The sequence below is a fragment of the Orcinus orca genome, chromosome 6 (assembly GCF_937001465.1).
Source record: "Orcinus orca chromosome 6, mOrcOrc1.1, whole genome shotgun sequence".
NCBI lineage: Eukaryota > Metazoa > Chordata > Mammalia > Artiodactyla > Delphinidae > Orcinus > Orcinus orca.
The window spans coordinates 114,944,791-114,970,929 of record NC_064564.1 but is presented as its reverse complement, the minus strand read 5'-3'; the positions used below and the strand labels follow the sequence as shown (position 1 = coordinate 114,970,929).

Below are 26,139 nucleotides of genomic sequence, written 5' to 3'. Positions count from 1 at the left end.
TACCCGAAGCCAGGGGAGAGCCCGGAAGCGGCCCTTCCCTAGCACCTCTGGGGGAGCATGGCAGCCAACACCTTGATTTTGGACTTCTGAAACCTCCAGAACCGTGAGAGGATCCGTTCCTGGTGTTTACGCCGCCCAGTCTGTGGTGCTGTTGCCCCGGGAAACTAAGACAAGGCCTCATCCCCATACTGCAAGTGAAGAAGCTGAGGCTCAGGAAGGGCAAGGGCCTCGCCCAAGGCCACACAGCTGGGATTCAAGCCCTTTGCTACCTCGTGGTCTCTGACCCTGCCCACTGCGTTAAACGGAGACTCCCACAGTGACCTTGGTCCCTGAACCTCAGCAGCAAATTTGCAAAACGGGGTGACACTGCTCAAACCACATGTGGAACAGGCACACGGGACTCACACACTCGGGGTACAGGGCAGAGCCGTCCCTAACTCGCTACTAAAAACATTCCTCTTATTCAGACTGGATGGGCCAGTCTGTCCTCTGCATACCTGACTGTGCTGGGGGAGAACCTACAACTGCTTGAGGACTGTCCGTTGCCTGGCTGCCTGTGTGCCCCTCGCAGGCCCCCTGCCTCCTTCTCCGTCCCCAGCCGTCCATCCTGGTCTCACCTTTCCTGTGGCGCCGTGTGACACGTACTTGGCTCCCTCCTTCTGGGCGATCTCCACCTGTTTGCGGGCAATGCAGGGCCTGGCAAGAGAGGTACCCAGGAGGTAGCGGTCCTCATACAGCGCGCTGGACTGGATGGCGGGCCAGACGAACTCCTCCACAAACTCCTTGCTGACGTCCTCGATGAACACCTATGGGGAGAGGAGCCCATGAGAGCGAGCCTTGGCAGGGACAGGATGCAGTCAGAAAGCAGAGTCCCAGGGGCCTCAAGTGGCCTGCATCTAAGGCAGACGCTGTTAATGGATCCCCGGGCAAGCTGTACCTCCACTTTTCCTTCTGCATCTGTAGTAGACATCATAAATCAATCCAGCATACAGTGTGGATACTCTCCCTCCTGCACTCATGGCAGACATTACTAATCGATCCTGATACACCATCCAGGCAAAACTGGATGTGGTCCTTAAATCCCTCCCAACATAGCATTCTGGGCCTGAGATGAAACAAGATCTAAATCTAAGATCTAAATCTAGATGTAATCCACAAAAGCCAGGGATTATTTTGTCCCACGGGTGGCAGCTGGCAATATCTGGAGATATTTTTGGTTGTCATAACTGATGGGTTGTGGGGGTCATTCTGGCCTCTAGTGGGTAAAGGCCAGTGATGTTGCTAAACATCCTACAATGCACAGGACAGCCAGGCACATGTCAATAGTGTCGAGGTTGAGAAACCCTGATCTAGAGGAATTATTCTCAAAATGTAAACCCCCTAGAGTTCCCCAGACCCTTTCAGGGAGACTGAAAACATTTTTTATGATACTCAGTTGATATTTGCATTTTTCACTCTGTTGACATTCACATTGAATATGCAGAAGTGATGATGGGGGAAGGGGCTGGCACCTTAGCACAAATCAGGGCAGAGGCACCACACTCCTCAGACATGGTGCTCCTCACGCCTTGCTCTCACAGTGCAGATTTCTCTTAAGAGTGGTCTTGAAAATGCAGTAAACAATGATTAACTTTTGTTATATCTCGACTCGAGTACAAAATGTGAAATATACACGAAGCATATCTGCTGCATTCACAAGCGAGTTAGCTCAAGTAGCCCCTTCTCTCATAGAACATCGTTCTTGAACAAAGGACCGACGGACAAAACAGGGTCAGTGCAGACTTGGGTTTTTGGCCAACATTTTCATAAGAATGAAGTGACCCTATCACTTCAAGGAAAACTGAATTTGTTGCCAAGCTTTCCAGTAAGAGTTAGAATTATGGAAAACTTGTATCTGACACCGTGAACTTGACAGCTTCCTAATACTTCTGATGTGAGTTTTATTGCGTTTTAGTGTGCTTGGCAGATATTGCGTTTCTTTTGCACTGTTAGCCTATGTGAGCAGGGACCACGCTGGCCACGTTCACCTTATGGGCCTGCTCACCACATAATTAGATGCTCAATCAATGCACTGATTCTGTTGAATGGATGGAAGGATGGGTGGATGGACAGAGAGCTAGGAGGGATGGACAGGTAGATGGATGAGTGAGTGGATGTGTGAATGGACAGCAAGATAAAAGAGGGATGGGCAGGTGGATGGATGGATGAGGAAAAGACAGATGGATGGGGAGGTGGGCTGGGGAGGTGACTGGGTAGAGGAGTGGCCGGGGGAGACCAGAAGATGATGCCCTTTGCACACCAAAAGCAGAAGGAATTGACCTTATACTCCTGGAAGCAAGAGGACCAGTTGGAAGGCGTGAGGGAGACAAGGAGCTTTGGGACAGGACCCCCCACAGCTGCCCCCACCAGGTCAAATCTCGTTTCCAGCCCCAAACCCTGCCTCCCGCGTGGTACCTTTCTAGCCCCAAGCTTCAGCGCCTTCTTCCGGGCTTCCTCAAAGTCTTCCTTCTGGCCTACGTTGGCCTGATGAGCAGAAGCAGAGAGGACCCATTAACCCAGGGGAAGAAAGAAGAGCTGAGAAGAATGTCCCCCCCAGCCCCTCCCCTACCCTGGGGTGAGCCGTGGGCAAGTGTGTTTCACACACAACAGCCCTCAGATGGCGGTGGTTTCGACTGGATCGCTGAGGTCAAAGTAGGAAGGAGAAAGGGCGCAAACCAGGGTCTGGAGAAGCTGTAACACTCTCCAGAGCTAATACTTGGTTGAAGGACGGACCGAGCCTGGCCCCGTGCACCCAGGCTGCTAGGTTGCAACATTTGCTGTCACTGCCTTGAAGGTCTAAGGCTTCCCTTGAACCCGTCTAACTCTTCCCCCAATTCCCCCGAAGTCAGTACAAAGGTTGGAGAGTCAGCAGCTGCCCGACTCAGCTCACTTCCCCAGCCAAGTGCAGCAACGTGACTGTCCCAGGGCGCCTGAGCCGGCTCGAGGCTGAGGCCTGGGCTACGGGCACCCAGCTGTCCCCCTGCTGGAGCGCAGCCTCTGGTTCCGACATCCCCATCTAGACACGGGCATTTTTTTTTTGCTGGCTGCACTCTGGCCTCCTGCCTAGACGCTGGCCCTGGCTTCTGCTCAACAGACTCTGGAATCTTCCCAGAGTCCAGCTGCAGGTACTTTTCTGAGGTCACTCAGCTTTTAAATCTGCCCGGGGGGGAGCCCGGGATCTGGACGGCCCACTACTGCTGCTGAGGACAGGGTGCGCACACCCCAGGCTCTCTGCATCCGCTCAAAGCCCTGGCTCTCTCTCAGCAGCGAGCCAGGCGCTTCCCCTGCCCCACCTGAGGGACACGGGGTCAGCACTGTTACGGATGGTAGATTGACTTCAACTGCAAACAAACGGTTCTTGACAACAGCTGGACTTTTCTTGTCCAGGGTGCCACCCTCACTTCCTCTGCAAAGAGAACCTTCTCTCCTGGGACCTCTTTCCACAGGGATGGGTGAGAGCACATCACGTCACCTGCTCACTGTAGGGACACAGCCATACTGACGAATGCATGGTGGGCAGGGACTCAGGCCAGTCAATGGGAGTCCCCCCTGGCCCTTCTGTCAGAGCCTCTGCAGGAAGCTCTCCTTGCTCGGGGGAAAACTTGGGTATGATGATGTGGGCCTTGCCTGCCCCGTGGAGAGGCCAAAAATGAAGCCAAGCAGAGATGGAGGCAGATCTGGATGAGCACCTGGATCCAGCCTTGCCTGAAGCCATTCTACCCCTGGCCTTCTCAGTTACATGAAGAACTGTATTATTTTGGTTTTCTTTTTTATTTTTGGTTTTGTTTGGCTTAAGCTGGGTTTCTAGAATTTGCACAGTCATATGGAGAAAGATTCAGAGGTTACGTCCAGGTTTCTCAGAAGTTGAGCTGGTTTAATTAGGGATGTCTGCTATGGACCCTGGATGGGGGATGGCATCATACATAACCTATGGCCCGTGACCTATTCGCTATGCCAGAATTAGATCATCTCCAAGGGCTCGTCTAGTTTAGCCAGCGTAGCATCCTACACTCTTTGCTGAATTATTGAGGGCTTTGGGAAAGGGGAAGGTTGTATGCCTTCTCGGGGCCTTCACCAGATCCAAGCCCTTGGTCCCTCTCCAGGCAGGCGGGCCCAGCAGCTCTGCCACGCTCACTCCTGTGCCCCCTGTCCAGTTACTTGCGTGGAGACTCAGCCTCCTCCGTGATCTGGGGGGCATCTCAGACCTGGGGGACTTCCAAGGTGTTCACTCGATAGATGAAGAGAAAGAGGCAGTAAACGAGAAGCATTTTCCTACGGTTCAGGACAGGCTTAGAGATGGGGAGCTGGGTTTGGATGAGTGACAATGGGCAGGTGGGCAAGCTGGATGGACAGCAGGGCCGACAGTAGAAAGACACACATGCCAGGCGCCCCCTCACCAGGTAGGCGATGACGTCATAGCCCTGCTCCTTCAGCCACACGAGGATGCAGGAGGTGTCCAGGCCCCCGCTGTAGGCCAGAACCACGGAGCCTTTGCCGGACATCGCGTCTGGAGGGAGGACATGAGGAAGAATGTGAGTGACCCAGAGCCAGCCCCGCCCCCTCCTCGTCTGCCAGCCCCTCCCGACAGCTCCCTTCTGGCCTGTCCCCCAGCCCTGACCTCGGCCTTGGGCAGTCTTATCCCCTGGACAGGCCGCCACCATTAGGTGTGAAACAGGATGTTCGTCTGACATCAGGACCAGCTGAGGAGCTGCTCCTTCCTGCAGCCTCACGCCTTCCACCCCCGACACCCTCTCAGGGGACCCACACACACCACACTGGGGCCTGGCAGGTGGAGGCATGTCTTAGAGCCAGTTCCCCACCAGCTAGAGAAGACGACGGGGTCAAGGTCAAGACGCAAAGGGGTGCACAGCGTCAGGAGACTTGGGAGAGGCCGTGGCCCTGAGGCCCGGGCAGCCCACACATCTCTAGTCAGAACTGCTCCTTGCTAGGCTGGGCCAGTGCGAGTGAGGCACGGCCCTGGGGGACTCGTATAGATCACCCTGCACCCGGACTATGACCGCATGAGGTAGGAGCTGTCATGCATGTCGGGGCAGCAGAGACTGGGGCTCAGAGAGGTCAGTGGCCAGCTCGAGGTCACAGAGCACGTGTCTGTGTCTGGCTCCAGAACCTGGGTTCTTCCCAGCATGCAGGGCTGCCTCCCAGCTCTACAGGGAATAGGATGCCCCCCTGGACCTCTCCCACCTGGGCCCCGGTGAACCTTCACACAATGGGACTCTAGGCTCTTTTTAAAAGCAAGTACCTCTGAGAGGGGAAACACAAGAGACCCCAAACACCTCAATGAACCCAGCTCCAAAATGATTAGTTGGGAGGAGCTCAGAGACCAACTTCCCCATGTGCAGAGGGGGAAACTGAGGCCCAGAGGAGGAAGGTAACCAGGACGTACAGATGGTAGATCTGTTCTTCTGCAGCAGGACAGATGTGCCCCACGCTATCCCTCCCTCTCTTCAGCTACACTGAAGCTTCCAGAAAGCACCAGGGCCTCCTCACTCCTTTTGCCTTTGCAGCCACTGTTCCTTCTACCCAGAAGGCTCTCCCTGAGCCCTAGGGCTGCATCAGGCCCTGCCTTCCCCCCACTCTCCACATGGCCCTGAGAGTAGATGCTGTTATGTGCCCACTTTGCTGAAGAGGACCGAGGGTCAGAGGTGAGGTCACTTGCTTGAGGTCCTGTGGTCAGCAGCGGGCAGGGCCAGATTTGGATCCAGTCCATCTGTCTCCAGCCTCCATGGACATGGCCCCAGCATCCTGCATTTCCTGGGTGTGTGCTTGTGTCTGGTGGGAGCATTTGCACTGGAGACCGACCAAAGTCAGGGTCCTTAACAGAATCTATTGGGAAAGGTGTGGACATCACTGCACAGATCCATGTGGCCTCATCCAGAAGGGCCTCTCCCCAGGGATGCAGGCTCCTGTATACTGAAGGCTTCTCGTGTGCCTGGAGGCTTAGCGGCAAAGTGGTCACCCAGCCCTTTGCAGTAGAACCCAGCCCAGCCGAGGGACAAGAACACATCCTATGTGCTGTCCCCGGCATCTCACCAGGCCACCTTCCAGCCAGTCCCAGGGTTCACATGTCTCTACTGCCTTTTGGACTTGGAAGGGGAAACACTTCATGGAACAGTGAGGTTGGGGGCAGTTCTGATGGCTGGGTGTCCACAATTCCCCCCTTCAGTGGGCATTCAGCCACCTGCCAGGCTGTCCCAGGCCAGCTGGGGCCAGCAGACATGCCCACGGCAACCGCAGCCAGGCAACAGGCCATCCAGGATGGAGGGGAGGAGGTGGGAGGGAGGCAGGAAGGACTCATGGCAGGAAGTACCTGGGGCTGAAGGTGTGGGTTGCGGGCTTCCAGAATCTGTCTTGATGGCTCAGCGAACCACCCTGCAAATGCAGGCAGCTGGGTGACACCAGAGGCCATGAACCCAGCCTACCCAGCCCCTGGACTCCCCTTTGGGCAGCCTCGCTGAGTGGGGAGACTCAGGAGCCCCAGAGCCCCGTCCAGCGCCCTGCTGCAGTGTGCGTGCTCCCAGCCCTGTGTTCGTGTGCGAAGGGGCTGGTGGTGTGGTCGGGTGGGGGGTGTAATGTTGCGTATTTGTGAAGCTCTATTGAGATATAATTGACATGCAATCAACCGCATATATCTAAAGCGTACAATTTAGTGAGTTTGGGCACGTATCTACAGCCAGGAAGTCATCACCACAGTCAAGATAATGAAGGTGTCCATTATAAGCTGAGTCCTCCATTTGTGTTATCTCCAGTTTAGAGACAGGGAAACTGAGGCTCAGGTTAAGGAACCTGCTCAAGGCCTTGCTTGGCTGGTGAGTGGTAGAGCCCGGATTCACACCCAGATCAGCTAGACTCATAAGTACAAGGTCCCCTCTCTGGGAGGTGCAAGGAAGGGGATCCCTGGGACAAGGTGTGGTCTGGGAAGCCACAGGTGGCTCAGACACCCTGGAGTGACAGGGAGGGATGATGTGGGCCCGAGAGTCACCCCTGCTGTGCCACCTCCCAAAGGCCCTGGGGCCAGAGGATGGGCACCGGGCGGGGGAGGGGCAGCTCCATGGAACAGACCTCCTGGGCCTGTCCTGTTCTGCCTCAGCGATGCCCCTGTGCCTGATGCATGGCCCATCACAGCACAGTCACAGTGTATTCTCACTGCCCCCGCTGCCCACTGTGAGCTCTGTGCGGACAGGGACCACCTCTCAGCGCCTGGCACATGGCAGGCACTCAGAGAAAGGCTGCTGATTCTGCGGCCTGGAGGTCAGTTCCTCACCTATAAAAAGAGAGGGTTAGGGCTTCCCTGGTGGTGCAGTGGTCGAGAGTCCGCCTGCCGATGCAGGGGACGCGGGTTCGTGCCCCGGTCCGGGAAGATCCCACATGCCGCGGAGCGGCTGGGCCCGTGAGCCACGGCTGCTGAGCCTGCGCGTCCAGAGCCTGTGCTCCGCAATGGGAGAGGCCACGGCAGTGAGAGGCCCACGTACCGCAAAAAAAAGAGAGGGTTACAATCCCCTCCAAGTTTGGAATTCCATGCACGTTCTCATCCGGAAACTTGTGAGCCCCTCCTGCCTGCCAGGCCACGTGCATGCACGGCTAGAGGGCCTCAGCCTCTGGGTCTGAGACAAGTGATGGAATGGGTGCGTGCAGGGGTGTGTGCCTGAGTGCAGGGGTGTGTGTGTGTGTGTGTGTGTGTGTGTGTGTGTGTGCGTGTGTGCGCGTGCATATGTGTGCCTGAATTTCTTGGAGAGAATGTACCTGAGACTGCATGCATGCACCTGTATGCACCTGTGTCTGCACACACACGCGCGCGCGCGCGTGTGTGTGTGTGTGTGTGTGGCGTTTGAGTCTGCGTGTGCACGTCCAGAGATTAGCTGGGCAGGTGGGCTGGGACAATGATATAATCTGACACTGGCATTGCTCCGCCCTTCCTGGCGAAGCTCCCGCCTCCCTCAGTCAGTGAGGTCCCGGCAGACTAGTGGGGCAGAAACTAAAGGAAGCTGAGGCCTCAATGTGGGGGAGGGAGAGTGGAAGAGACGAGGGGCAGAGCACAGTGGCTGGGTCCTCCAGACCTGGGTTCAAGCAGCTTAAGCTGCTCACCTGCAAAACGGGGTCAAGAACAGCCCATCCCTCCACAGGCGACCGTGGATTCCGTGAGATTCCAGGAGGAGCCCAGAGCTGGGTACCACACCTGTGCCCACCAAGCTCTCCTTACCACTGGGTCCTGGCTGACCTTGGGCAAGCCCCTCACTCTCTAGGCGTCAATATCACCACCTGCTCAACAACCTGCAAGCCTGAAAGCCCTTCTGGTTCTGACACCCCAGGACACCGGGCTTCCTGCCTGAGGATTCGGCCTCCCCCAGCCCAGGGGGGCTGGACTCCTGGGGCTCTGGGGCTCCTGAGTTTCGGCCTCCCGCGGCCCCAGCTTTGCCGCCACCCCACCCTCCACGAAGGGCGCAGGGCAGGTGCCCCAGCTCCCAGGCACATGTCCACTGCCAAGAACATTCATGCCCCCAGCTCCCGGGGCCAGCCCAGACATCCTGCTCCAGAAGAGGGACACCTGGGAAGGGAAGAAGAGAGCCTCATGCCAAGATGCCTGCCAGCCTGGCCTTAGTTGGCAAGGCAGCGGGTATTCTCCAGTGCCCTCACCACAGACACCCCGCCAGCTCCCAGTGAATGTGCCAGGCCAGCCTGGGCAGTTGCTCGGCACTAAGAAAATTCGTGCGGCTCTAAAACGTCAAAGCTAGAAGGATGACTAGAGCAGTTACTATGTGTAGTGCCACACGTGCATCATTTCAAGGCGGGGACTGTTATTACCACCTATTTACAGATGATGAACCCGAGGCTCAGAAAAGTTAGTGACTTGCCCAGGTCTCAAGCTAGCGGATGGCAGTGCTGGGATAGAAACCCAGGCTGACTGCAGACCACCTGCTCTTTACTGCTCTCTGCCCTACACTCTCTGGTCTCTAGGAGACCACAGACTGTCTCCCCCTCCCGTTACTTGTCTGCCAGAAGACAAAATCCTCAACGCACCATCACCAGTCAGTATTCTATTTCTCTGTGCTGCGGCAACACGAATGTTCCCCTGGAACCCCTCCGCTCCCATTCTAACTCAGTCGAGCTGAGTTCATTATAGTTTCTAAAAAGCCTAGCTCCACCAAGGCCATATAATTCTCCCTGACTTAGGGGTTTGCTCATTTTAGGACTGCAACTCTCATCCTCTTGCTGCCCTCATTCGTGTCTGATAGAGCTAGGGGGCAATTCCACACTTTGACCAGGTCAAAGTGTCAGGATTCAGCCTGAACATTTGCCTGACACACTCAGCTCATTTCATCTGCATATTTGGTGAAACACAGAGGAAGGATTTCTGTGTCTGATGAGAAAGCTGAGGGCAGTAGGGGTGCTCTAGGCTACGTACTGAGCTGGCTCTCAGCTGCAAGTTCCTGGGGCCTGAGATTCAAATCAGGAATGCCAGGCTGTCTTCGGGACACCAGCGCTCCAGCGAACCTCCTCTGCCCACGGTGCGGGGGGTCCTTTGGGAGTGCCCTGCCTTAGGAAGATTGGGTCTCCGGTTTCGACGAGAACGTCCTGAGGTAGGAGGAGGTAGGAAGACTAAGTGGACCTCACCAGGCCCCAGTGACAGGCACTTAAACCCTTTTCAGAGCATTTGGTTATGGAAGAAAGCATGAGTTCATTCATCTGTTTACTATATTGAAATGCCTACGGGTGCCTGGCCTACCCCAAGTCTGGGGAGGGCGTCTGTCCCACAGGAAGGAGCGAAGGCCTGGTAGATCAACTTTGCCCAAAGTGTTTCAGCAGAAATCAGAGCCGTGGACCTTGAATTCCAGAGGTTATCTCTCTCGGCACGGATGCCCACAGGCAAGGCGCTCGCTTCAGAGGCTGTGCGCTCAGCTTCTGGATGAAGGCATCTGGCTGTCTTGGCTTTTGCCTCCCAGGACCCACAGGACGAGGGCGAGATGGGGCATGGGAAAGTGCTTGCCCAGCCGGTGAGTCTGGGCCTGGCCCCCCCGCAAGTCAGGCTCCTGGGGCCCTGGGCCAGGGAAACGGTTACCATCAGAGCCAACTGACCACACATGCCCAGGGGAGGCAGGCACCTGACGGGGGCACCTGTGGGTACTCAGGGGAGCTCAGACTGTGCTGAGTGGGGGCCTCCCTCCACCCCATCCTGTGCCTGGCCTGGGAGCTAGGCGCTCAGCCGGAAGCATTCACCACTCATTCACCAGCGCTCAGCAGAGCCAGAATTACTTCTCAGCCTAACGCACAGGTGGCTCCACCGGGACGGGACCCCCTGCCCTGGCTCTGAGACGGGGATGGGCGGGGGGAGGGAGTGTGGAACGGAGGCTCCTCCAGTTCCTATCCAGTTCCCATGCCCTTTGTGGCTGTTTCTGCCTCTACTGTCTCCCCCCCCCACCAGAACCTAAGACAGGAGGGCAGGGACCCTGTCTCCTGTTCTGAACGCCCAGCGTGGTAGCACCCGGTGAGTCACTCCCCAGACACAGGGAGTGAACGGACCCAGGCACCCTTCTCAACAGTATACATCCCCTTACTGTTTCCTGAACCCTGAGCCTGTGCCGGCCATGACGAATGGAGAAACTGAGGCTTAGGACTCTGGGAGGCTGACCCGAAGGCTCACCCAGTTGTGGAGTTGTGCCTGCCTTCCGGGCTGGGGTCTGCGGGCCTCCAGAACCTGCCTTCCTCTGTCACCAGCCTGGGTGTGGCGGGGAGGGATCAAAGCCCAGGGCCGATTTGATCCATCCCTGGGGAAAGGACAGGTTTGCTCCTGCCCGGGATGTGCAGCCAGACGGCGCTGCTCGCGGGAGGAGACGCCCCACTTTGCAGAGAGGAGCACTGAGGCGGCCAGGTCACGGGGCCTCCTCGGGAAGAGCCCTGGCAGGATGGGAGAGGAGCTTCCTGCATTTCACAGAGACTCTCCTTCCCCGGAGGGCGAGGCCGCCCCAGGGGCCAAAGGCAACAGGCATCAGGACGGCTGACATTTCCTGACGAGCTGTCCCTCCCACAGGCCAGTGCCAGCCGGAAACCGGGCACCGCGGCGAGGCGAGGCCCCCGCCCCACCGGCCAGAGAACGCAGAGCCCTTTCAGAAGGCAGAGCCGCGCGACTGACGCCCCCTGCAGGGGAGGGAGCACAGCCACACCCAAGGCACCGGGGTGGGCCACCCGGAGCCCGGAGCGACCCGCCCGGGGGAAACTGAGGCTGGGGCTGTGGGAGGGGCCGAGATGCCCAAGCCCCGGGGGCGCGCGAGGCGCAGCGGTGAGGCTGGACCTCTGGTTGCGGGCAGAGAACAAGAGGCGGAGACAAGAGACCAGGGCCAGAGAGGGGCCGAGAGAATCGGGAATCCTCACACCCTCCGGGTTCCCAAGGTCTCCACTTGTGGGGCTCGCGGCATAAGGGAAATTGGATCGGAGAAGGAAAATCCAGAAAGGACCTCGGCCCGCAAAGGCGACAAGTAACCCGACCTGCCCCTCAGACCCCCGGACTCGCGCCCCGGCCCCGTCTCCGCGGCCTAAGGGAGCCAGGAATCCGGCCGCCAAGCGTTTGAGCAACAGGAGTCCGGGCGTCGGCCCCCTGCCCGCCCGTCCAGGTCCGAGCCCGGGGCGCGCGGTCCCCTCCGCCTCCTCGGCTCGTTCTCGGTGGGGTCCGGGCAGAGGGCGACCTAGGCTGGGGAGTGGGAAGGGGACTCCTTACCGGGACGCAGGCGAAGGCGGCAGGCGGCGGAGCAGGGCTGGTTGCGGCGCGCATCCCGGGTTATAAGCACGGGGCAGAGGGCAGGGCCGGGGGCCGGGGACAAGTCGGAGGAAGAGAGCCACAGACCCCGCCCCCGGGCCCGGCCCCCTCGCGGAGCGGCTCCGCGTTCGCGGCCGCCGGCGGGGGTCGGGGCCAGGCCTTGCCCCGCCTCCTCGCCCCTCCCCTTTCCCTCCTTCCCTCCTGCCCACCCGGCTGCCGACACACCCTCCCGGCCGGGCCCCCGCCCTGGCCGCGGGCTCTGGCGGCCCCGGCCCGCGGGCTGGCGGCTCCCCTGGGCGCGGTAGTGGCTGGAATCCTCGCGACTGACAGGGTGACAAGCCCTCCTGCCACACTTGCCGCCTGGCCCGTGGGGAACGCTCAAGCGCTTCGCCGTGGGAGTGGAATAAAAGCCCCTTAAGCTCGTGAGTTTCATGCCCATTTTTGTGTCGTGGTGGCCTTTCTACAGACCTCAAAGCCCCTCCCTCCCCCACCCCAGTCCCCGTGAGCCGGAGCCCATTGTATTGGTGAGAAAACTGAGGTGGAGGTGGCCCTAGAAGGTCGGGGTTTCATCCCTCAGTCCAGGGCTGGTTCCTGGCTGTCTCCCCAGAGCCTGGCACCTGACCAAACTCCCGAGGGCACCCAGTAAATAGTGAATAGAAGACTGGCCCACTGCTAACCCGTTGAACAGCAGGGAAAATTGAGGTTCACAAAATAAACAGGGAGTTGTGTCCCCAGTCTGGCCTCCAGAAGGTTCTGTGTCAGAAGTTTTCCAGCCTGGTTTATAGGCCCCAAAGCACCAGTTACTGCAACCGCAACCCAGTAAAACAGCTGGTCCCAACCTGTCCAAGACAACACCTCGGTTAGGACTGACCCCCAGAGGGCGGCTTCCCAAATCCTCCAAGCCCCGAACCCGCCCTGGAGGTGGGAGCCCTGAGGCAGCCCTGCCAGGTTAGCCATCCAGCCATCATGGAAAAGACGCAGGAGTGTAGGTCATGGTAAGGAGGCAGCCCTGTCCCAGGCCCCTTCCTGCAACCAAGAAGCAGCCAGAGAAAGGGAGCCTCTGCAGAGAGGGGTGAAGGCTGCTGGTCTAGTCACTCTTAGTCCTTCTGCTGCCCAGTCCCCTGTCCCCCTGCCGCACACTCCCGTCCAGTCACTCAAGCACCTCGGCCAGATGAGTAGCTGTGAGTCCTTCAGGAGGGGGAAAGCATCAAACCAACTTGAAAGCAAAGCCGCAGCTTCTTGTGAGCCCCCCAACCTCTGGCACCCAAGCCCCAGAAGTGGCCGTGATGGCAAGGGGGCCCCTGTGAGCCCAGTGGGGCTGGGTGACTGTGGTGACTTGAGTCACCTTTCCGCAGGAGGTTGGGATGGTGGATGAACCCCCTTAGCCCACTCACTGGGCCACCTTGGGGCCATGCAGAGCCGCCCCTGGCCTTCCACACTAGCAGCGGGCGAGTGAGGGGCAGCCACAAAACAACACTCCCTCAAGGGTCCCTGACCAGGGATCGAACCCATGCCCCCTGCAGTGGAAGCCCAGAGTCCTAACCACTGGACCACCAGGGAATCCCCTCTGCCCTGTCTTTAAGCCTTCATCCCCTGGCTTTGTGCTCTGTCCTTGTTTCTTCCTCTAAGATGTCACTGCCCTTCGAGAAAGTTGGGGAAGGCATGGATGGAGCGGAGCCACCTCCTTGGACTTATTACAGAGGAAGTGGAGAGGGAACCTGGGGCAGGAAGACCTAATGTTCTCCCAAGCTCCCCAAAGTCATGGTGGCCCCAGAGAGAATCCCTGTTACCCAGACCTTAGGAAGAGGGTGGGGTGAGGGCTGAGCCCCTCCAGTCGAGGATGGATGGGTGGGGGGCATGGGGTGGAAGAAGAGATAAGTCAGCATTCCCTAGGATGTCTGGTTGGATCTGGGCCATAATAACCACAACCCTCATGGTTATCACTGAACACTCTTTTATGCTTACGTTCATTTGATTTTCACGACTACCCTGTATGAAGTCGCTATCATTGTCATCCCCAATTTACCGACAGGACCCTGCAGCTCAGAGAGAGGGTGTATCTTCCCCAAGGCCACACAGCATGTAAGTGGCAGAGCGGGATGAGAACCCAGGGTCTGGAGCTCTAGCCCAAACCCTCTACTCTAGCTCAGGCTTAAATTGAATTGGTGGAGGAGCCAGAGCCTCAGTCCCAGGGCCACAGGCTGTGGGGACCTTTACTCCCTGCTGCAGAAATGGCTCCAGCCCAGAGGACTGTCCCTTCCTGAAGCATAGGCACTGGTTACGTGAGGAGCAGTGAGGTCACAGCTCTCCTGAGAGGAAAACAGGTGCCCACTGGGGACCAGGGTGGATAGTTGCCCAGGGGCACAGATCAAGGTGAGAAGAGACTGAACTCAGATGGTTCATTTTTTTCCCATATCGGTTCCCCATTGTTCTAGCAACATTAGTTGGAGACTTTTCTCTCCCCATTGAACTGTGTTGGCACCTTTGTTGAAAATTAATTGACCATGTAAGTGTTGGTTGATTTCTGGATTCCCTCTTCTGTTCCATTATTTATTTATCCTAATGCCAATACCACACCATCTTGATTGCTATAGCTTTACCGTGAGGTTCGAAGTCAGATAGTATAGATCTTCCAACTTTGTTCTGTTTCAAAATTATTTTAGCCATTCCAGGTCCTTTGCATTTCCATAGACATAGTAGGAAGAGCTTGTCTGTTTATATAAAAAACCTGCTGAGATTTTGATTGGGGATTGCAATAAATCTATATATCAGCTAAGGGAGAATGGACATCTTAACAATATTGAGTTTTTCAATCCATGATCGTGGTATATCTCTCCATTAATTTACATCTTCATAAATTTCCCAACATTAAAAAATACCAAAACTTAAAACTGTTTATTCAAAAGGATTAATTGCTGTTTATATGAGCAATGAGAAAGAAACTCAGGTCAGTCTACATCTTGAGATGGTCTTCATTTGTGGTGAATTCAATATGTGCTTTAGATCAGAAGTGTATCTCTGAGATAATGTTGAAATATAGCAGGTGTCACAAAACAGCTCCTTATTTGACATGAAATCTCAGGTGAGGCTTTTTTAAGGATATAGACCAGCAGGACCCAGAGCTACAAGAGCTAGAGTTTCAAAGGTCCCTGCTGAGGGCTTCCCTGGTGGCACAGTGGTTAAGAATCCGCCTGCCAATGCAGGGGACACGGGTTCGAGCCCTGGTCTGAGAAGATCCCACATGCCGCAGAGCAACTAAGCCTGTGCTCCACAACTACTGAGCCTGTGCTCTAGAGCCCGCAAGTCACAACTACTGAGCCCAAGTGCCACAACTACTGAAGCCCGCGCACCTAGAGCTCATGTTCTGCAACAAGAGAAGCCACCCAATGAGAAGCCCGTGCACCGCAACGAAGAGTGGCCCTGCTCACCGCAACTACAGAAGAGCCTGTGAGCAGCAACAAAGACCCAATGCAGCCAAAAGTAAAAATAAATATATAAAAAAAACAAACAAAAGGTCCCTGCTTATCATCTTTTCATGTGTTTGTTGGCCATCTGTATGTCTTCTTGGGAAAAATGTCTATTTAGGTCTTCCACCCCTTTTTTTGATTAGGTTGTTTGTTGTTTTGATATTGAGCTGCATGAGCTGTTTGTATATTTTGGAAATTAGTCCCTTGTCAGTTGCTTCATTTGTAAATATTTTCTCCCGGTCTGAGGGTTGTCTTTTCCTTTTGTTTATGGTTTCCTTTGCTGTGCAAAAGCTTTTAAGTTTAATTAGGTCCCATTTGTTTATTTTTGTTTTTATTTTCATTACTCTAGTGGTGGATCAAAAAAGATCTTGTTGTGATTTATGTCAAAGAGTGTTCTTCCTATGTTTTCCTCTAAGAGTTTTATAGTGTCTGGTCTTACATTTAGGTCTTTAATCCATTTTGAGTTTATTTTTGTGTATGGTGTCAGGGAGTGTTCTAACTTCATTCTTTTACATGTGGCTATCCAGTTTTCCCAGCACCACTTATTGAAGAGACTGTCTTTTCTCCATTGTATATTCTTGCCTCCTTGGTCATAGATTAGCTGGCCATAGGTGCGTGGGTTTATCTCTGGACTTTCTATCCTGTTCCATTGATCTACATTTCTGTAAATCAAAACTACAATGAAGTATCACCTCACACCGGTCTGAATGGCCATCATCAAAAACCCTACAAACAATAAATGCTGGAGAAGGTGTGGAGAAAAGGGAACCCTCCTACACTGTTGTCGGGAATGTAAATTGGTACAGCCACTACGGAGAACACAATGGAGGGTCCTTAAAAAAACTAAAAACAGAGCTACCATATGACCCAGCAATTCCACTCCTAGGCATATATCTGGAGAAAACCAGAATTCGAAAGGATGCATGCACCCCGATGTTCGTTGCAGCACTATTTACAATAGCCAGGACATGGAAGCAACCTAAATGTCTATTGACAGAGGAATGGATAAAGATGTGGTACATATATACAATGGAATCTTACTCAACCATAAAAAGGAATGGAATAGTGGCATTTGTAGAGACGTGGATGGACCTAGAGATTGTCATACAGAGTGAAGTAAGACAGAAAGAGAAAAACAAATATCATATAATATCGCTTATAAGTGGAATCTAGAAAAATGGTACAGATGAACTTATTTGCAAAGCAGAAATAGAGTCACAGATGTAGAGAAAGAAACTTATGGTTACCAAAGGGGGAAGGAGAGGTGGGATGAATTGGGAGATTGGGATTGACATATATACACTACTATGTATAAAATAGATAACTAATGAAAACCTACTGAATGGCATGGGGAACTCTACTTAATGCTCTGTGGTGACCTAAATGGGAAAGAAATCTAAAAATGAGTGGATGTATGTATACATATGGCTGATTCACTTTGCTGCACAGCAGAAACTAACACAACATTGTAAAGCAACTATACTCCAATAAAAATTAATTTAAAAAAAAAAAAGGTCCCTGCTGGTGATCAGGGGTTGTAAATGGACCAGGCGAGAGTAGACATCCTCCATTTGGGAAAGAACGTGTGGCTATTATGGGAAAGGGCTGGCATCTGTGGCATCAGTGTGAACAGGTCCCCTCTTGCGCTAGAAGAGATAGGGCTTCTTGGGGTCAGAGGTATGGCTGCTCCAGAGCCCGGCTTTGAGATGGATATTTTATTGGACACCTTGGATGACTTGCCAGGTGGAAGCCTATTCTCAGGCAAATGCCCAAGCCTTTTGTTTAGAGAAGACGAAGACCTGGCATGTGGGGCACCTCTGATGGGTGGTACAAATGTCCTCATTTTCAATAGGAGTGCCGAAAGCTCCATCTTGACTCAGGTGTCTAAGCAATGTTTTATAGTTTTCGGTGTACAGGTCTTGCTTATCTTTCATTAAATTTATTTCTAAGTCTTTTAAGTTTTTTGATACTCTTGTAAATAGTATTTAAAATTTTATTTTCCAATCAGTTGTTGTTAATATATAGAAACACAACTGATTTTTGTTTACTGGCCTTGTCTTCTGCACTTGCTAAATTTGCTGATTAATTCTAGTAGAGTTTTGTAAATACCTTAGGGTTTTCTATACAGAAAATAATGTTGACTGTGAGTAGAGACAGTTTTCCTCTTTCCCTGTATTATCTTTGTGCCTTTTTTCTTGTCTTATTCCAATGGTGAGGACCCCAGTACAATGTTGAATAGAATTGGTGGGAGTGGATATCCTTGGCTTGTTCATGATCTTAGAGGATCATTCATTCAGTCTTTCACCATTAAGTACGATGTTAGTTGTAGGTTTTTATTAGATGTTTTTCACAGGTGAAAAAGTTCACTTTTATGTTTTTGTCATGAGTAGGGACTGAACTTTGTCAAATGTTTTTTTCTGCATCTATTGAGACGATACAATTTTCTCTTTATTCTGTAAATGTGGTAAATTACATTGCTTGATTTTCAGGTGTTGAACCAACCCTGCATTCCCAGACTAATTCTATCTCAATAAAGTTTGTTTTTAAGAAAAAAAAAAAGAGAGAGACAGGGGAACTTTGAGTTAAAAGACACACAGAGGATGTAATCAATCATAACATGTAGCCTTTATTTGGATCCTGGGGTTTTTTTTTTAAGCAAAAAAGAAATACCGTCTTTATGAGCAATTGGAAGTTTGAACACTGACAGGATGCTTGATAGCAAGGAGTTATTGTTGATTTTTTAAAGTATGATAATGGTATTGTAGATATCTTTTTTAAAAATATTCTTTAAAGTCTAGAGATAATGAATTCTGAAATATTAATGAGTTGAAATGATTTCTATGAAGACTTTGATGGTCCCCCATCATTCTTAGGATAAAATCTAGAACCCTGTACTTCCTCTTCTGCCCTCACCCACTGCACTCCAGCTGCACTGGCCTGCTTGCAATTTCTTCAATGTGCCAACCTCTTCCTTGTCTTACGGTCTTTGCACATACTATTCCTTGGGGTTGCTTCTCTGACCCCTTCCCCTCCTCCCACCACATTGGTCCCTTGTCATATGCTGTCTCTCATGCTGGCACACAAGAGTTGCCTGAAATCTCCAGCAACAAAAGAGAGGAAAATGAGGGCTCTGGTCCCCTCCCCCTCTCCCCACTGCTGTGGTCTTTCTTTTTTTTTTCCCTTTTTATTTAATTAATTAATTAATTTATTTTTGGCTGTGCCATGCAGACTGCGGGATCCTAGTTCCCCAACCAGGGATGGAACCTGGGCCTACGACAGTGAAAGTGTCAAGTCCTAACCACTGGACCACCAGGGAATTCCCCTCACTGCTGTGGTCTTAGATCACCATCACCTCTCACCCGTACCTCTGCAGGAGACACCTCACCTGTCTTCCTGTCCGCTCTAATGCACCCTCCACACTGCAGCCAGGGTGCATTTTCCAAGGGTCAGCTCTGACTGTGGGGTCAACTTGTCTGAACTGAAGGGCACACTCAATGGATGTGACCTTGTTAAGTCCCCTGGCAACCTAAAAACATAGATGCAGCCTGTGGACCTAACCGTGGAGTAGGTCCCTCTTATCCTCCGTCTCTCCTCTGCCACTCAAGGGCTCTGCACTCGCAGGTCGTGGAGGGCCCAGGGTGTGTAGGGACCCCAAGCACCTCGCCCAGCAACCATCTCATGGTTGATACCAGAAGCCACTTTGCTGCTGTCCAGGCCTGGGCACTGGCCCCAGAAACAAAGAGTGTCCTCTGGGCTGGACCCCAGGTTACCAGTCCCTGCCCAGAGGGAACATAAAGTCCAGTGTGGGTTCTTAGAAAAGCTGCATCAGGGAGTTTAATGAGTGACCTGCAGGACTGTTTTCCAGCCCTGATGGTTCAGAGAAGCCTCAGAGGCCGGGCAGCTGGATGGGGCCCTGGCCAATGGTGGCGGCAGCTGGAAAAGCAGAGTGGAAAACACCCCTTTGGAGCTCAGCTCCCTTGGGAGGCACCTCCTCTCCTCGGCAACCATCCTGTGGATGTGGGGGGAGTGGGGAGCACGAGACTCGGAATCACAGCCTGGATTCCAGGCCAACTCTGCCCCTGGCTTGCTGTAGGACTTTGAGCAATCGCTCCTTCTCACTTGCCCCTGTTTCAGAGCCTCGAATGGGAAATTTAAGAGAAGGTGGGAGAGAAAGGAGGCCGATGGAACGCACACTCCCTGGGCAGCTCCTCCGGGCTTGAGTTGCCGATGTCCCTCCTTTTCAGCCTCTGCGCCTGGACCTTCCTCTCTCCCCATCTTCCCTCCTCGGAGAATGGAGGCAGGGGAGCCTGGAGGCTGGAGGCCTGGGCTGCAGAGTCAGATGGGCCTGCATCGAGTCCTTCTCTTCCCCTCCCCTCCATGCTGTGTGAGTTTGGACAAGTGGCTCACCTTCTCTGAGCCCCCATCGCTCATCTGTGAAATGGACATAATATTCTTTGCCTCTGGAGTTCCTGGGAGAATTAAATAAACTCAGGTCTATAGGGCATTGAACAGTCTACAAATGGTATTTTGACAAACATGAAGGGCCAGGGTGAGTCTGGGGAGCACGAGGCAGGAGAGAGCAGCAGTTCTCAGCGCTTCGATGCCACGGCCCCAGGGCTGACACTTGCATGGGCTGCAACGTCCCTGGCTCCATAAAATATTAACAGCCCAGCAAACGGCAGGGGTCAAGTTGTGACCCATGGCCCCTAGGGCTGCACAAAGAGGGTAGTTCAGTCCAAGTAAAGTCTCTACAGGTTGGGCCCTGGACAAATGGCGTATGAGGGGGAACTGGGAAGCCCCTCCCTCCCTCCCTGCTTCCCTCCTTCCTGGAATCTCTCCCCACCCAGCCTGAAATTTCACCATTGGTAACTTCTGTGCTTTAAACCAGGGATTGGCAAACTATGGTCCCTAACTGGTTTTGTAAAGCTTGCAAGCTAAGAATGGTTTTTGCATTTGTAAATGGTTGAAAAAAAATCAAAAAAAGACTTCCACGATACATGAAAATGACATGAATTCGAAGTTAGAGCCCGCAAACAAAGTGTTACTGGAACTCAGCCACACTCCGCCTTTGTGTGTTGGCTGCGGCCACTTTTGCCCTGCAACGGCCAGGGGAGTAGTTTAATACGTTCCCCAAAGCCAAAAAGATTCACTATCTGGCCCTTTACAGAAGATGTTTGCAGACCTCTGATTCAAAAGAAACCAACTTTGAAAGTGGGAGTGCCCTGGGGAAGATTCAGTTGGGGCTGTTGGTGGGAGTCAGGAGTTCCCGTCTAACCATTAACCGGTCACCTATCAAGCAAGTGACTGGGCCATGTTCCCTCTGGGCGTCCTTTTCTCCATCTGTAAAATGCACACAGAGATTCCTTCTCTGTTCACCCCAGCATTGCTGGAAGGCTCCGTTTATGAAGTCTGATGGTCATTCATACCTTAGTGGGAAATAACTCAGCTTTCCTTGTTGCCCAGATGAGAGATGGGGATGCTAAGGGGTAGGTGACAGAGTCACACTGACCAAAGACAGCCGGAAGAAAGGATCCCTCCTCTCCAGAACCACGTGCAAGACAGACAGCCTCCTTCTGCCAGAGACTGTGTTGAGGGACAGCTGGCAGGGGCTGCAGGCAGCCCAGGCAGGAGGGCAGGGACAGGGTCGGCGGGGAGTGGGAGGAAAAGCAGCGCTGGGCTTCTCAGGAGTCCTGTCCCAGCACACTGGAGACAGGTCAATACATAAATAGACATTCTAATCGTGTCCCTCCCAGCTCCCCCTGTCAAAGCCAAGAGCCCTACACAGGCCCAGAGGCTCCCAGGGTCTGCCCCACCCCACTTACCTTTCTAATCACACCTCCCTCTTCCTTCCCCCCACCGACACCCAGCTCCAGCTACCCGCCCCCCAACACCTCCTTGCCAGACCACCACCCCAGAGCATCCTCCTGCCAGAAGGCCCTGGTATTTGCTGTTCCCTCTGCCAAAACACCCTTCCCGCAGATGTCTGCACGCCTGTCTCCCTCACCTTCCTCAGGTCTCTGCTCCGATGCTGCCTTCTCAGTGAGGCCCGTGCTGACGGCCTATTAAAAACTGCCCCCTAACCCGCACTTCCCAACTTAGGTTTTCTCCCCAGCACCCTCGCTGACGGACGAGTACACATTTCACTCTTCATTTCCTCGCTGTTTATAAACCCTTCGCCTCGGAGAACGTAAATTCACAAGCACAGGGATTTTTACGTTCACTGCCTGGCACATAAGCAGGACCTAATGAATCTTTGGTGGATGACGGAATGATGAAATTTAATTAATTCATTAAATATAATTAGGAATTATTCTTAATTAAGCATTATTTTTTGCCACCATGGATAGCTGCTGTCTGTGTGATAAATTTCCTTCTCATTTAATTCTCCCCACAGCCCTGGGGGTGGGGACACTGTCGTATTTCCATATTTTTGGATGAGTAAACTGAGCCCAAAAAGGTGCCTGAGCCGCCCTACGAATGAAGAGCAGAGGCTCCTGGACTCCTCCTCTGGTGCTCCTGGACCAGAAGGGTGTGGTCTCCCTCCCAGCCAAAGCCCCTCCTTACCAAAGCAAGATAACTGGATCAAGAAATCGAATTGGTAAAAGCAAACGTTTTTATAGTATACATACACACACCGGGTCAGGATGACAGTGCCAGGTATGGGCGGGTGACAACTGCCGCCGTCCCCACAGGGTAGAGTCTGCCCCTCCCCTCGGGTGTCTTGGTGCCCTGTGTCCCGGGCCAGGTTCCCCTGGGGCTTGGGGCAAGCCTGGAGAAGCTGGTCAGGCTTCACCCCAACCCTTTGCCCTTTGCCACCTAAGGGCAGCCTTTGTCACCTGCCTGCCGGGCTCCACCCCCATGGGGGGGGGCGGGGGACTAGGGGGAGCTCTGGTTCTCGCTGTCCCAGGGTCAAGGCTGCGCGCAGGGTCGTGTTTGCTGCAGGTCTCGCTGACGCACGGGACGGGAGAAGATGACGTCGCTTGCCACAGCAGGTGGCGTGGGCAAGGGCCACCTGGGCGGTGCGGCCGGGGCCTCTCCACACCCCATCCCCGGAGGTCGCTGGCCCCAGAGCCGCTGCCCACGACCGCGACCCTCAGTAGGGGTAGGGGGACACGGCGATGAGCAAGACGAAGACGCTTTGGTGGCGCGGCGCCGCGGCGCGCACGGTGAGCCGGTAGAGGCCCGCGCGGGTGAGCGCGCGGCGGGTGTAGACCGCGCCGCGGCCGGCGCGCAGCGGACGCAGGGCGAAGGGGCTGCGCGGGTCGGACTCGAGCACGCTGAGCTCCGTGCTGTTGGCGGGGACGCCGGCCTCGGAGAGGGCGGCCAGGCGGGCCACTTCTTGGAGGGCGCGCACGCCCAGGGGCAGCGGCAGCAACTTGTACTGCAGCGTGGAGGGGCCGCCCGCGCTGCAGTCCTGCGAGCAGCGCCGGAAGCACGTCCTGCGGGCGGGGCAGACCGACGGACTCTGGGTTGCCATCTGAGCGTGCCCGGTCGCATAAAGCGGATCTCACCCCCGACCTCCGCAGTTCAACCATGCGCCGACCCCCCACCCCACGCGCCCTGTGCCTCTCTACAAGCGCCACTGTTAGCCCATTTTAGAGAGCGGCAAACTGAGGCCCCAGGAAGCCAGAGACGTGCCCTTTCCCATCTGAGCAGGTCCCCCCCATCGGTGATAAAATTTACAGCCCTCCATGTCCCCCGGAGCCCCAGAGCTGTCACGGGGTCTGGATTTGGGGGGGTGGGGTTGTGCTCAAAGACTCGTGCTCAGCCTTGCCAAGGGTGCCCACTCCCTCTTTCCCCCCACCTCAGCCTAGGCTTCCTGGTTAGTAGAGTCCGGGGCAAGTCGCCACCCCAGGTTCCTTCCCCTAACAGCTGCAGCCCGTTGGCGCTAGCCAAGGCCCGTCCCCACGTCTGTGCGCGTTTGGGAGTGTCTGTAGCCATAGTGAGAGAAATGTGTTTTGTGTTTGTGTAGCTGCGCATGTCTGAGCCCTGGGGTTTTGTGGGGGATTCTGGGTGGGGTTTATGCACCTGCACGTGTGTTCCTGTGTCCAGAGTTTCCTGAATGTATGTATGTGTTCCCATGTGTCCCTGTGTGTCCATCTCCCAGCACCCCTCCTTCCAGTTCTCTCCCGACTCTGGCGTCTCCCAGCCCCCTGTGCTCCATGCATGGCCCAAGCATCACTGTGCAGGGAATGATACTGTCCAGGTGAGCTCACACCCCAAGTGGCTGCAGGAAAGTGCTTGAGGGCACACTGCCCCGTGAGCTCAGGGGCCCCACCCAGGAGTCCTGGCAGGGTTGACCCACTGACCCTAAGAGGGTCTCTGCCCGAGACAGGGCCTTCCTGGAGGCCCTCCTTCCTCCTCCTGGCTATACAGGAGCCAGAGTGTCGGCTGCCCAGATCCTGGCAGGGAATCCTCCCCATTCACCCCCTTGCCAACTCAGCCCTTACCCAGGGCTGGAGCCCTGCCGGAAGGTGGCAGGACACGGCGTGTTCACACACTGGTAGCTGCCGCGGGTGTTGAAGCATATCTGGCTGGGCCCGCACTCGATGCCGTCCTCCTGACACTCGTCGATGTCTGGGCAGGGAAGTAGGTGAAGAGATGTGGGGTAAAAAGATGGAGCAAAGGGGGAGGGGCCCAAGAAGGAGCCAGGGAAGGCGTGGGGGGAGGGTTAAGTGGCAGCGAGGTGCACGGCCCCTTCCCCGGTCCCCAGCCAGCCTGACCCATGATAGCCCAGGTGGCAGTCTCCTAGCACCTCCCCATTTCCCCAGGTGGGCACTCTGGGGACCTCCTAAGGCTACAGCTGGGGTGGAGAGGCTGGGGGAGATGAGGGCTGCCCTCGGACCCAGAGGAACCACTGCCCATGATCCTCCTCTGCCCCCCGGAGGAGCCCCACTCTCTCAGAGGACATTCACTGACCCCCGTGACAGAGAGGGGGGGATGGAGACTGGCAAGGCAGACATGATTCCCGCTTTACAGGGAAGAAGCAGCATGGCTGGCCGGACCCCAGAGCACCTTAGTTAGGGAAAATGCACTGGCCTGGGAGTTGGAGGACTTCCCTGCTACTCCCAGCAGCAGCTGCCTTGCTGCGAGCACCGGCTCTGTGCCCGCCCTCCACACTTCTCTCCCCAACATTTAGGGGAGGGCTCTGTTAGCCCCATCTCACCAGGAGACTGAGGCACAGAGAGGTGAAGTGAGTTGCCCAGTGACACACAGCAGAGCAGCAGCCGACCCCCAGGGCTGTTGTCAGAGCTGCCCATGCAGTTTCTTAGCTCCTGCTTGGAGTGTGGGTCCCGGCCTGGCTCTGGCCACCTGGGGGTGGCATTTACCCCCTCCCTGCCCCTCCCTCACATGAGATGGTTGGGAAGGGGCTGGAGAGAGCAGACCGGGTGAGAGAAGCCCCTTCCTGCTCACCCTGGCAGTTCTTCCCGCTGGGGAGGAGGCGGTAGCCAGCGGGGCAGAGGCACTGGTAGCTGCCCTCGGTGTTGCGGCAGGCGTGCTGGCACAGGTTCCTCACCCGGCACTCGTCCAGGTCTGGCCCAGGGCATGGGGGCGGGGTGGGGGGATGGGGACAGAGAAACACTGAGTCACAGACGCCCAGGTGGCCACACGACTAACCGCAGGGCTCGGGACAAGCCAGGGAAGTCCCTGCCTTAGGCACCCGACCTTCTCCCTGCCCTGCCCCACCCAACCCTGGATTGCGAGGTTAGGAGACTCCCTGGGCTTGCTGCGCACCAAGGCATGGGGGGTGGAGACAGCGCTTCCAGGACACCCTCTGCCCAGGTGGCAACGCTGAAGCACATCTGCCCTCCAGGCTACCCTCCCCCTTCGCACCTCTGCAGCCCGGCGCCAGTCTCCGCAGGGCCCAGGGACTCTCCTCGACACCCCCTGCCCCTGTAGCAACCCCCGGTCCCTGTTCACGTTCTCATGTCAACCTGGAACATACTCCTTCCCTGCCTGACTACTTCACCTCTGCACACCAAGAGGAATGTTCTCAAAGTGGGTTCCTGGGAACATCTGCCCTCCCTCTGGGTAAAGTGTTCTGAAGTCAAATGGTTTGGAAAGGACTCCATCCACTGTGGAAGCCCCTCGCCGATAAGCACAGCCAGGACTCCAAGAAACCTTGTAGCAAGGAGGCTTCCATCTGCCTGCACCGCCTACCCCGCTTGCCTGTGAACCCTGGGTTTCTGAACACGGGTGTGGTACCCACACGCCCAGCCCAGGAGCCTGAGACAACATAGCAGGGTGTGTCCCCGGTGGGCACGGCTGGGGGCTCGGTCTTACCCGTGCAGACGCCGTTCTGCCGGATGAAGCCAGGAGGGCACCAGGCCCGGCCCGTGCTCAGGGCCCTGGGGCCCGGTTGGAGGGAGACCCAGGCGTGGTAGGACCCAGCGGGGACGGGGGCGCGGGGACGCAGCCAGGCCACCAAGGGGTCCCAGTGGCTGACGGTGGTCACGTTTGGTCCACTGCGCTCCAGCGGGGCGCAAGTCTTGCCATCTCGGAGGAGGGTCTGGCCTGGCGGGCACAGGCAGCGGTAGCTGCCCTGGAGGTTGAGGCACTGGTAGGCACAGCTCCGGGGCAGCTGCCGGCACTCGTTGATATCTGGAGAGGAGCAGAGCCAGGCAGGGTGCCAAGGTGGCTCAGGGCGCGCGGCAGCCGCTCCACCGGGCTCCAGCCGCCTCTGCTGCTCTCCGGCCCTCCCCAGAATCCAGTTGCCTCACCCGTGCACACAGGCCTGCCTGCCCCCAAGCCCTCCCTCTCCTGGACCACCCTCAGCCTCCTCTCCCGCTCCAGCCTCTACTGCTCAGAGGGGACCCCCCCACCGCCCCCAGCTCTGGGCTCCGGACCCCAGTGTCCCTCAGCACC

The 26,139-nt window shown here is 55.4% G+C and overlaps 2 protein-coding genes across 9 annotated transcripts in view; both read right to left on the bottom strand.

The window, feature by feature from the left end:
• The window catches only part of ASS1 (argininosuccinate synthase 1), a 50,908-nt gene extending 38,952 nt beyond the window's left edge, over nucleotides 1-11,956 (bottom strand). For 2 of the 8 annotated variants that reach the window (XR_007478079.1, XR_007478078.1), the window contains exons 1-3: nucleotides 4,437-4,590; nucleotides 2,455-2,523; nucleotides 618-806 (exon numbers count right to left, since the gene is read on the bottom strand). Coding sequence is in view for 6 of the 8 variants with exons in the window: in XM_004269092.3 (XP_004269140.1) it covers nucleotides 618-806; nucleotides 2,455-2,523; nucleotides 4,437-4,541 (363 nt within the window). In the remaining 2 variants the exon portion in view is untranslated. Of the gene's footprint in view, nucleotides 1-617; nucleotides 807-2,454; nucleotides 2,524-4,436; nucleotides 4,592-6,367; nucleotides 6,386-7,321; nucleotides 7,340-9,781; nucleotides 9,800-10,696; nucleotides 10,716-11,767 lie in introns of those variants that run through there. The other 6 variants (XM_004269092.3, XM_033426952.2, XM_033426954.2 and 3 more) reach the window with 6 other exon arrangements.
• Nucleotides 11,957-21,876: 9,920 nt separating this feature from the next.
• HMCN2 (hemicentin 2) overlaps nucleotides 21,877-26,139 on the bottom strand; it is a 151,608-nt gene continuing 147,345 nt past the window's right edge. Inside the window, exons 95-98 of the mRNA XM_012532841.3 lie at nucleotides 25,558-25,875; nucleotides 24,688-24,807; nucleotides 23,724-23,850; nucleotides 21,877-22,712 (exon numbers count right to left, since the gene is read on the bottom strand). Of these exons, the coding sequence (XP_012388295.2) occupies nucleotides 22,367-22,712; nucleotides 23,724-23,850; nucleotides 24,688-24,807; nucleotides 25,558-25,875 (911 nt within the window). The 3' untranslated portion in view covers nucleotides 21,877-22,366. The remainder of the gene's footprint in view (nucleotides 22,713-23,723; nucleotides 23,851-24,687; nucleotides 24,808-25,557; nucleotides 25,876-26,139) is intronic.